Below are 11,692 nucleotides of genomic sequence, written 5' to 3'. Positions count from 1 at the left end.
TTTCTGCCCTATTCTGGCTTTCCCCAGCAGTCATAACCCCCTACTCTGGAGCACCAGCCATTAGCTTCTCCCTTTCAGCTCTGCCTTGCTGACAAGGACCCCAGGAAACCAATTTTATTAGAATTTTATATAATAAATCTCTCTAAGAATCACTGAATGAGTACGAGTCTGATATTTTTTTAATGTATATTATATGCTACATTCTCAACTTGGATGTCTCAACCAATCCTCCCAACAAACCCAAGGAGCAACTACCATTATTCAGCCCATTCCACAAATGAGAAAGCTGAGGGTAGGGCCAGGCCTTGAGTTCAGGCAACTGACTGCAGAGGCCACTTCAGCAGGTTTGGGGTCTTCTCAGATCACAAGTCCGTGTTGGCGTGTGTTTCTTAGCCTGTGGTGGAGGAAACAAAAGCACGCAGAGGGCCCTCCTGTGGCTCAGGGCTGGCTCTCAGTTCTGTTCTATGTTCTCAGTTCTGTTGTCAACAATTGAGGTTTTTAGATAAGTAACCAACCACCAAGGAAGCCTGGGGTGACTGGAGATATTGAAATAGAATCCTGAACTTGACCCTTTTCTTCTGCCACTTGCTGCCTGTTTCATGTTGAAAAATTCTCAAAGAAATTCCAGATAGACTGTATCCTTGGAGTGTGGGACTCTGCTACCTATGTCCCTGGCACAGTACAGCTACCCACAAACATGGGCTGCCTTGGAGGGCTGCAAAATGGTGAACAAGGAGGCTAACATTTTATAATGACGTGCCCCAAAGGTACTTGATCTGGAGAAAGATGGGCAACACGTTCAACTCACAGGTGAACGTACAGTAAAAACCCTTAAGCAATCAGCTATTTTAGTTTGCAGAGGAAAATAGTATTGGGCGGTGAGTGTATGTGTGTGAGTTGTGGGAGGAAAGGGGGTAGTGAGGGAGTGAACAAGTCGGGGGCATGCACGCTCAGTCCCTCAGTTGTGTCAGATTTCTTACAAACCCAGGGACTGTGTGTAGCCCACCAGGCTCCTCCATCCATGGATTTTCCAGGCAAGAATACTGAAGTGGTTTGCCATTTCCTCCTCCAGGCGATCTTTCCAACCCAGTGATCAAACCCACATCTCCTGTGTCAGCAAACAGGTTCTTCACCACTGAGCCAGCTGGGAAGCCCAGCTTTATGGGGGATCACAGGGTCAATGTGAGATGTTCCCCCCACTTTAAAGTCAGTTTCAGTTGGCTTCTGTGGAAGACAAATAGCAAGTGGGTCAGAATCTCTCACCCTCTGAGCCTCCCCATTGATAAGCCCTGCAGTCTAGTACAAATCATTTGTCTCTTGGACAGCAGTTTCTTTCAGTAAAACATGGCCCTTTGACTAGATGCTTATGAATGTTCTAGTTCTAATATCCTTTAATTCCTTCTTTTTTCTAACCATTTGGGTAGTTGGGTGAACTAAGAAGCAAAAAGAAATTGCGTAATCAGGGAAACCCATGAATAAAGTTTCAGATTAGAGATCTATTTTCTAGTCTATTTTAAGCTCAATTTAAGAAAAAAAAAAAGGACTGTTCTTTGATGATTTTTTGCATGGCCAGATACTTATTCAGTAAAACTCCGCCCCCAACTCAGAAGAAACTGTGCATTTCCTACTTTTATGCTGTCTATATGTTTGACTTTCACAGCTCAGCTGGTCAGAGGAGCTGAGACATCCGTTCCCCTACGAGAATCTCTCTCGGTAAGTCGTCTCTCAGCTAACTTTGCCTATTTCTTAGCGCAGCTTGAGTGATGAGTAAAAGCCTTTACAGGAAACCATAGAAAACATCAGAAATACACCAGGTGCTCACTGAACTATCTTAAAATATAATCTTTAAGTAAGGAAAAAGTTAGAGTTTAGAATCAGTTTCAGACTGTGATAACATCAAAGATACAAAACAGGATTATGAATGAAAGACTATAAAAAGCCTTCACCTTTCAAAAGAAAGATATTTTCAGAGAATAATTACCGGCCAAAACTTTGACAGACATTACCTTTTGGTTAGGAGAAATAAAACCTCCTCAGCAGGATGCCCTCTGAACATGTGCCCGACCAGAAGCTGCGTCTAAGTCTCCTTTTATTTCTGCCAAGAAAAGAAGGAAGCCTGAAAATTGTCCAAATTAATAACAAGTTATAAGTATCAAATCAATTTTCATTGCACATCTAGTTGATTCTTTTTCTGGCTCAGAATTTAAAGGTGAGATTTTTCTGTGTGCTTTTCCCAGCTGCTTAATCTGAGGTACTGGGAGCTGGAGTCTCACAGGGACTAATTAAAGAAAATTCTCAGTCAAGCAGTGGGACCTAAATAGACCAGGCAAGTTAGTGGGTTGTGAAGGAACTAAGCTAACACAGGACGCATGCTAGGAGATGAAACACTGTCCACTTGACCATTTCTTATGTATTAGGGGAGGGGGTCCTTAATCATAGCAGCTCAGAAACTACAAACACAAACTTCAGAGAAAATGTGAGAATGGCAATCGGGACTTGACAACTGGCTACTGGCTCCTATGACCTTCTCCAGGGACTTGGGCACCAGTCTGTTTCATTTTGACTACATCAAGGCTCCAGGCTGACAATCCTGCTTGTAGTTCTCTCACCAAGGAGTGAAAGACAGGGACTGTAGCAGATAAGAGTTACAGTGTGCACTGCCTGCCTTCAGAATTAGTTGCTTACTCCCTGTGGGTCTTTGGGGAAGTTACTCATCTTCTCTGTGCTCCGAGGTTCTTATTTGCAAAACGGGGACAATAAACCTGACCTGCCTCACTAAGTCACCTTGAGGATTAACTGAATGAATGAAGTGAAGCTTAGAACAGTGCTTGGTAGGCAGAGTGCCCTTGAGAACTGTTCATTACCACCAGCAAGCTCCTAATGATGCTATGTGTAAGCTAACTCCGGGGAATGACAGCTTAAGAACAGACACGGTTGGACAGTCCCTGACCCAGTTTCTGGACATTGTTATCACAGCTTCATTCACTGCATGTGGCCACGCAACACCCAATTTTATTTGGTGAGAGGGCTGATGCTCTCCGTCTAGTAAACAGAGTGTTAGTTGCTCAGTCGTGTCTGACTTTTTTGATCCCATGAATTGTAGCCCACCAGGCTCCTCTGACCATGGAATTCTCCAGGCAAGAATACTGGAGTGGGTTGCCATTTCCTCCTCCAGGAGATCTTCCCAACCCTGGGATCGAACCCAGGTCTCCTGCATTGCAGGCAGATTCTTTACCATCTGAGCCACCACGGAAACCCAAAGCAGAGAAGCTAGCAGCAAACTAATATAAAAAGTTCATTGTTTGACCAAAAAAGGGACTTCAGTTAAATGTAGAAATCTATGTATCAATTTTTAAAACCTACTTTAGTATGTAAAATGGTTTGCATTCACGATGGACTGCTAAGGACATTCTAGGACTTTATAAAAGAGCTTTTCTTTATTTACAGAGTCAAGCAAAATGGATTATCAAACATCAACTCCCCTCTATGACATTGATTATGGGATGTCAGAGCCATGCCAAAAACTCAACGTGAGGCAAATTGCAGCCCGCCTCTTGCCCCCACTCTACTCGCTGGTATTCATCTTTGGTTTTGTGGGTAACATGCTGGTTGTCCTCATCCTGATAAACTGCAAAAAGCTGAAAAGCATGACTGACATCTATCTGCTCAACTTGGCCATCTCTGACCTACTTTTCATCATCACCATCCCATTCTGGGCTCACTATGCTGCAGACCAGTGGGTCTTTGGAAATACAACGTGCCAGTTATTCACAGGGTTCTATTTCATTGGTTATTTTGGTGGAATCTTCTTCATCATCCTCTTGACAATCGATAGGTACCTGGCTATCGTCCATGCTGTGTTTGCTTTAAAAGCCAGAACAGTCACCTTTGGGGCGGCGACAAGTGTGGTCACCTGGGTGGTGGCTGTGTTTGCCTCTCTCCCAGGAATTATCTTTACCAAATCCCAAAAAGAAGGCTCTCGTCATACATGCAGCCCGCATTTCCCATCCAGTCAGTATCATTTCTGGAAGAATTTCCAAACTTTAAAGATAGTCATCTTGGGGCTGGTGCTGCCACTGCTTGTCATGATCGTCTGCTATTCGGGAATCATAAAAACCCTGCTCCGGTGTCGCAACGAGAAGAAGAAGCACAAGGCTGTGAGGCTCATCTTCGTGATCATGATTGTCTACTTTCTCTTCTGGGCTCCCTACAACATCGTCCTTCTCCTGAGCACCTTCCAGGAATTCTTTGGCTTGAATAACTGCAGTGGCTCTAACAGGCTGGACCAAGCCATGCAGGTGACAGAGACCCTGGGGATGACGCACTGCTGCATCAACCCCATCATCTACGCCTTCGTGGGGGAGAAGTTCCGAAACTATCTCTTACGGTTCTTCCGAAAGTACTTCGCCAGCCGCTTCTGCAAAGGCTGTCCAGTCTTCCAGGGAGAGGCTCCAGAGCGAGTAAGCTCCGTTTATACACGATCCACAGGAGAACAGGAAATCTCTGTTGGCTTGTGATCTGACTCAGTTTATATCTGCAAACTGTGGGGGAGTAGTTCTTTTCAAGAGGAAATTACTGTCAACAAGGATTTAAGACTTCATCCGTCAGTTTGGCATCAGTTCTAAATATATTAGATATTTCAAGTCCATCAATTCTAGAAAGCCAAACCAAAACATGCTGATGAAATAGCAATCTTCTCACCATCCCCCTCCACATACAATTTATTGGCAAGCTCTCCCCTCACTACAAAAGGTTCAATGTCTTAAAAAAAAAACAAACTTCTCAGAGAATTGTTAATTCCTGAGTTTGGTTACCTGAACGGGAATAACAAAATGAACTGAGGAAAGTATTGTATAGTTTCTTATCTGGGTAGGGCCATAGCCAGGTTGCAAATGTGATTAAAATAGGTCCTTCTCTTGCCATGGAGAGAAAAGACATGCCAGTGATCAGATAAGGAATGACATCTTCCATGTGGGATCTCCCCCAAAAGGTATGTTAATAAGTTCCACAGACACTGGTGCCAAAGAAGAGCCCTGTGGTCTGCTGAGAGCTGGGAAGGCTTCTTCACAGAAAAAGGACTGGAGGTCAACGGTCTGTTGGTGGAGAAGGAAGCTGAGCTCCAGGACGCAGGCAAAACTTGGCTGTGGGGAGACAGGCACTGGCTGGGGGAACTCCTGGGACGAAAAATGAGGCTGGCGCATGAGAAAACTGGATGGCATTGCTCATCAAAGTCTGAGAGCAGAGTGGGGAGCCCTGGCCAGTGTTGCAGAAGGCTCATTCTGTAACCAAAGGATGGCCTGGAAAGGTGAGCATTCAGGTCAAGGAGACCAGCAACAATGTGATCAAGTGAGGAGGCTCCACTAAAGTTGAAGCCAGAGATGGGAAGGATGGATACCTCCTCACAGCACTGAGGATGAGAGTCAGCAGAATTTGGGGTGGATTTGGCTTGGCAGTGAAGGGCAGAGAGGAATCAGAGACTCCCTAGATTTGAGGCAAGCATCAGAACTGCCCTAAAAGAGACATTAAGCATGGGAGGAGAAGGAGGTTTAGGTCAAAACAGGGGTTGGTGGAAGAGAAAGGGTCCAGTTTTGTAAGCTGAACACCACCCTAGGCAGACAGACCCTGGGCTGTCTGCCGTTGACTGCTCCAGCCACCAGAGCAGTCCTTCCATCCTGGCTCAAACCATGAGGCATCTCCAGGTGGCTCTGAAATACTAGATTTACAAATGCACGAGTCTGAGGTCCAGAAACACTTCCAGGTCAGATATGACATTTGGGTGGTACTGATTACATAGTTAACAAAAATCCAAAGCTTTATAAGCACTGAGTAAAGAGGCCTGGAAGAGCTGAGGGAAGCCTAAATGACTGCTATCAATAGATAAAGGGAAGAAGGACACACTCATTTGGAAACAGGTCACTTCAAGCTTTTTAAACCAGAGAATACACAATTTACCAACCTCTGTGCTTCAACCTGAATGTGGGGGCTAGAGATACACATTCCAGATGCATTTCTGAACAAACCTTATCCAAACACTAAGAGACTTCTTTCAAAGGAAGAACTGTGTGGGATTTTTGCAGTTTGCTAGTTATATTATTATTTTGTATATGCCTAAGACTGTTTTGAGTCCAGGGGTAGCTAAGACCACCACTGTAAAGATTAGGTGGGAAAACACAAAGGTATGAGAACCTCTCAAGAGATTAAGATGTCAGAATAAGAGGTACTACTGATTTTTCTCCAGCTCTAAAGTGTGAAACTTGAGGGTTGTGGCTGTCAATAGGAAGTGACTGGAAGGGTCTTTTGTCTTGCTCTTAAAGTTGTTGAGAGTATACACGTGGCATATGAGCCTCGTCTCTGGGTCAGTTCAAACATTCTGACATATATATATACACACACACACACACACATACATATATATGACATTATTATGTATATAGACAGTTACAAGTTGCTTGAAAGAAAATATGCATCTAATAAAAACTCTAAAAAATAATTGACTGTATTCTTGTTCTTTCAGCCAAAGTACATTTAGAATACTGCACATAAAATTGTGAGAGAACTTTTTAAGTAGCTTATTTGGAAAATTTCACACACATACAAACACACATATTGAGGATTACTTTTTCTAATTGTTTTTTAAAGTTGACCCTCTCACTGGGTAAAATTGCCAGAATAATTTGTTTTTAAAGACGCTATCTCTCAGAGTGGAGATCCTGAGCAACTGACCCCGAAAACTTTTAAATTTCAAACTTAATTCTCTACTCAAGCAAAAGAATTGACATGATTCTTCAGAGAAAATCAATGTGTGATTCAACACGTTAGCTGTCTAGGTTGGACAATGGAAAAAACATAATGTTGTAACTTGGTCATTCATCTGTAATCTTGTGTTGCAGACACATGATACAGAAAAAGGTCATCGGTGGCTATAAAGATTGCTTTTGTTTCATTTGACAATCTCTCCCCAAAACCTGGCTGCCATTGCAGTGATGGCAACAGTGTTCACATAGACTTCTGTGCACGTGCCTCCTTCCGAGAAGGAGGACAGGTGCTCCAGGTAGAGGTGACCTACCTGGGCACATTCACACAGTTTTCCCCCTGCTTCCCTCTCCTCTTCCAAGCACACTCTAGAGTTGGTTGCCATTCTAACTTGGAGGTCTGTGACAAGGACAGCTTCTCCCTAACAATCCTGAAGGACTGCCTTCCATCTCACAGGGCACAAGGAGGCATGAACTGAGGTCAGGTGGGAGGGGCTGGGGTTAAAGCAGAGGGAAGGACCAGGGAGAAAGGAGGCCTCCCCTGTAAGATGAAGGTGGCTTCATAGGGAGTTTGGAAGATGTCAGTTTTATGACTGATACACATGTACTTCTCATCCTCTTTCCTGCTAAATAAAACAAGTCCAATGTCAACATGAAGAAAAGCTACCCAATGTGTCTGTGGCCTTCCCAGGGTGCATCTTGTCCCCCATCATGTGTACTCCTCACCACTCATTTGCCTGGATCCTCCACACCCTTGGCTCTGCAGGCCCCTTCACTGCCCACTTTTTGCCCATTGTTTAGATCATAAATGAATGTTAATTCATTGTGGCCCACAGGCTCTGACTTATCTCAATGCCTCAACCCAGAAGCCCTGTCAAGGAGGGGGTTTCGTACATGCCATGGAGAAAGTCAAAGAAAAGGTGAATGTCCTTAGAGGGAGGAATAATGTGCAAATTCATAAATTAGGGTTCTGCTGACATCTGTATTACAAGGGTTCTCAGTAGCAGCAGCTCTCACTAAATTAAATGCGTTGGTATTTCTAGTGACTAAATTAATGTCATTTACTTTAAAATCAAAGGACAGATTCCCCCACATGAACATAGATGTCCAAGTATTAACCCTTCTTATGAAGGCAGGAGACTTACCACGGAAGTGAGATGTGAGCCAGAGAACAACTCCTGAACTTCCTAACTGCTCTGGCTCATAGCTTGAAGCATATCCTTTACCAGCAGTTCAGGGTTTGTGCAGAGCATCTATATAACCCTTGGGGTGAGGGTAGACAGAAGAGGCAGAAAGAGGCATTTTCCATAGGTCCTGAACAATTAAATAAACTTCACTATAAAAATCTTGCTTGTATTTTTCTAAAATACTGTCAAACTTTAATATTTTACATTATGTATATGTCTATGCCACACTTTTCATTTTCCTTAATTTATTGTAAGCATTTTTGTAACTCTTATATTTGGCTCCATACTGTTACTACTTTAAGAATAAGTTCTGTGTCACTTTGATTCTGTCATGCTTCAGCAACTTATGTTTGTCTCTTATAAAGTGGCAACTATTTTTTTAAAGCACAGCTTATATGTCGTTTTCAAATTAAATGCAAAGCCATTAAGAACCTTGTGCTGTACTGCCCTCCTGTGGTCACTTAGCAAATTAACAAGGCCAGCAGCCATCCTTGATCAGAGAGATGCAGACGGGGCATTTTTATACTCAGCTATTTCATGTCTGTCTCTGCTGGCACCACAGCTGTTGTGTACAAGAATTATCACCACAACAGGTCGGGGTGGATGATGCACTACTCGTTATTTGTGAAGAACAAGTGGAGCATCAGTGGAGGCCTCACTGATGGAATGGCAACGCACTCCTGTACTGTTGCTTGGAGAATCCCATGGACAGAGGAGCCTGGCGGGCTGTAGTCCATGGGGTCGCAAAGAGTCAGACACGACTGAGCAACTTTCATTGATGCCTGTAGTGAAGGTCCCAGCTGCCCAGAACCAATCTCTGCAGATCTGGCCAATTTCTGGGATTCAGATTTGAAGTCTGTGATGCAGCCTGTGGTTCTGACTTTCAGAAATTCCCCAGGTGATTCTAAGTGCTGCCACAAGTTTGAACACCACTTGCTTACAGCCGGTTGAACTGAAAGCAGGTTCAGGGAGGACTGCCATCTGGACAGGATGCTGCCCAGCCTCAGAGTGGGCGACTTGTGGGCCCAGGAGAGTCTGGACTCAGATCTTTCCATTTTCATAACAGAACACTGACTCTGCCTTCCCCTAGGCTGATTTTAAAAGCATGTAAATCTAGACTTAATTGGCAATATAAAAATAATCTGTATTCCAGGCTCCAAATATTTTGCTTTCATTTCTGGTTTTGGATTGTGTTTTGACCTGTCTGTTCCAAGTGAAAAGTAAATAAAAGTGGGATGTCTGGCGCCCATGCTGAGCTTGGCGGCTTCAAATTCAATAAAGAACACATCAAGGTCTGTCTGAGATGGTTTGGAAGTGAATATAGATTTTGCTTCCTTAGGTAAAAGAATTTTGCCCCCACTGTTTCCGTCTCCCTTCAGTAAGCCCCACCTTTAACCAAGTCCAGCGAAAACCATCATCCCTAAAGAACTGGATAACTCTGGGAGTCCTGGTCAACCCTGCATACGACAATGAAAATTCTGCAGAGAAATAAAGTTTTAGAAGATCATTGCTCCTATTTAGTCTCAAATTGCTCTACTTATGTTTACTACCACTTAGCTAATATTCTTCAAAAATCCCTTTTAAGAAAATTAAAACATTTTCCAACATATGATCAAATCAGGGCTCTGTTCACTGGTTAACTCTCTCCTTTGTGCAGGGTACAAAGAAGAGCCTGGTAGATGAAAGAATAGGTATTTAAAAATCAGACTGACTTCAGCTCAGCCTCAATACTATTATGGGAGTTTGCATAAGTGACTTAAAGACTCTGGATGTCAGATTCCTTTCCTATAATTTGGTGTACTATTAATATCCACTGGGAATTATGCTGGAATATAGTGTCTAGACCAGCACTGTGCAGTAGCATTTTCTGTAATGATGCAAATGCTCTGTATTTGCATTGTTCAAAACAGTGGCCACCAGACCAGTGCAAAATGTGGCTAATGCGAATGTGGAACTAGGCTTTTTATTTCAATTAATTAATTTTTTAATATGGCAAATGTTGGGAAAATAATGGAAACAGTGACAGACTTTATTTTCTTGGGCTCCAAAATCACTGCAGATGGTGATTGCAGCCATGAAATTAAAAGATGCTTGCTCCTTGGAAGAAAAGTTATGACCAACCTAGACAGCATATTAAAAAGCAGAGATATTACTTTGCCAACAAAGGTCCCTCTAGTTAAAGTTATGGTTTTTCCAGTGGTCATGTATGAATGTGAGAGCTGGGCCATACAGAAAGCTGAGTGCCAAAGAATTGATGCTTTTTAACTGTGGTGTTGGAGAAGACTCTTGAGAGTCCCTTGGACTGCAAGGAGATCCAACCAGTCCATCCTAAAGGAGATCAGTCCTGAATATTCATTGGAAGGACTGACACTGAAGCTGAAGCTCCAGTACTTTGGCCACCTGATGCAAAGAACTGACTCATTTGAAAAGACCCTGATGCTGGGAAAGATTGAAGGCAGGAGGAGAAGGGGACAACAGAGGATGAAATGGTTGGATGGCATCACGGACTCAATGGACATGAGTTTGAGTAGGCTCCCGGAGTTGGACAGGGTGATGGACAGTTGGTTATGGACAGGGAAGCCTGATGTGCTGCAGTCCATGGGGTCACAAAGAGTCAGACACAACTGAGCAACTGAACTGAACTGAACTAATGGCTAATACTACATTAATGGACAGTACAAGTCTGGCATACAATAGATACTGATATATATCGGTATTACTTGGACTCTGGCATCAAGGATTCTATGTTTAAATTCTCAAGCACATTACTAAATGTTTCCAAGCTTCACTGTCTTCATCTGTAATATGGGCCTAATAACAATACCTTCCCTATAGATTGGTTCAGAAGATTAAACAGAAACTGCATGCTAACCACTTAATGTAGCACCTGGCACACAGAAGGAACCTCTTGTAACTGTGGGCTACTTTCCTGCTGCTGCTGCTAAGTCACTTCAGTCATGTCCAACTCTGTGCAACTCCATAGACGGCAGCCCACCAGGCTCCCCCGTCCCCGCGATTCTCCAGGCAAGAACACTGGAGTGGATTGCCATTTCCTTCTCCAATGCAGGAAAGTGAAAAGTGAAAGTGAAGTCACTCAGTCTTGTCCGACTCCTCGCGACCCCATGGACTGCAGGCCACCAGGCTCCTCCGTCCATGGGATTTTCCAGGCAAGAGTACTGGAGTGGGGTGCCACTGCCTTCTCCAGGGCTACTTTCCTAATAATAGCTATTTGCTCTCTAGATTAGAATCCCACTCCCGCAAAGAATGCTCTTCACCATGGTGGGTGATCCAGGTTGCTTTCTGCAGGGGAACAGAAGCACTGCACACCTGAGAGGGCTCTTTGGGTGTGAAATCAAACACAAAGGGTTTAGAGTAATAGACAGAAAGGGCCTCCCAACTTTGTGGCAGTATGTTCAATCCATTCGACCTCACGGATCTCCTCTGAAAAGTCTTTTAAGGATAACGAATCTGATCAGGTTTCTGGCTAGATCCAAACCCTATGGCTCAAACCAAAGTGAGAGATGGGGATGTGGATGACAGGTCATTTCCTCTCCCCTATTTCTGGGATTCTGACAGAAGCTTATACACAAGGAGAATCAGAACTAGATAATAGTCAATGAGTCCTGGCAAAGTAACATGGGCAGATATGGCTTAGGCAGGAAGGCAATGGGGTTTCTCACCACTGTCCTCATGAAGATCCAGGACCCTCACCCCAAGGTGTAGCAGTAGAAAAAAACTGCAATCAAGAGACCC

At 43.7% G+C, this 11,692-nt stretch overlaps 1 protein-coding gene across 1 annotated transcript; it reads left to right on the top strand.

The window, feature by feature from the left end:
• The first annotated feature begins 1,598 nt into the window (after positions 1 to 1,598).
• CCR5 (chemokine (C-C motif) receptor 5) lies at positions 1,599 to 6,481 on the top strand. Its single transcript, XM_010862398.1, has 2 exons — positions 1,599 to 1,713; positions 3,448 to 6,481. The coding sequence occupies exon 2, from the start codon at positions 3,459 to 3,461 to the stop codon at positions 4,515 to 4,517; it is 1,059 nt and encodes a 352-aa protein (XP_010860700.1). The 5' UTR covers positions 1,599 to 1,713; positions 3,448 to 3,458; the 3' UTR covers positions 4,518 to 6,481.
• The last annotated feature ends 5,211 nt before the right edge of the window (positions 6,482 to 11,692 follow it).

The sequence above is a fragment of the Bison bison genome, unplaced genomic scaffold (genome assembly GCF_000754665.1).
Source record: "Bison bison bison isolate TAMUID 2011002044 unplaced genomic scaffold, Bison_UMD1.0 scf7180017864482, whole genome shotgun sequence".
In the NCBI taxonomy this organism is placed as follows: Eukaryota; Metazoa; Chordata; class Mammalia; order Artiodactyla; family Bovidae; genus Bison; species Bison bison.
Note: the sequence above shows the minus strand (reverse complement) of the source record. Positions and strands in the feature narration are given on the sequence as shown.

Bases quoted from the DNA above. Each gene is read 5' to 3' on its own strand.
- CCR5 (XM_010862398.1), top strand. From the start codon at position 3,459: ATGGATTATCAAACATCAACTCCCCTCTATGACATTGATTATGGGATG.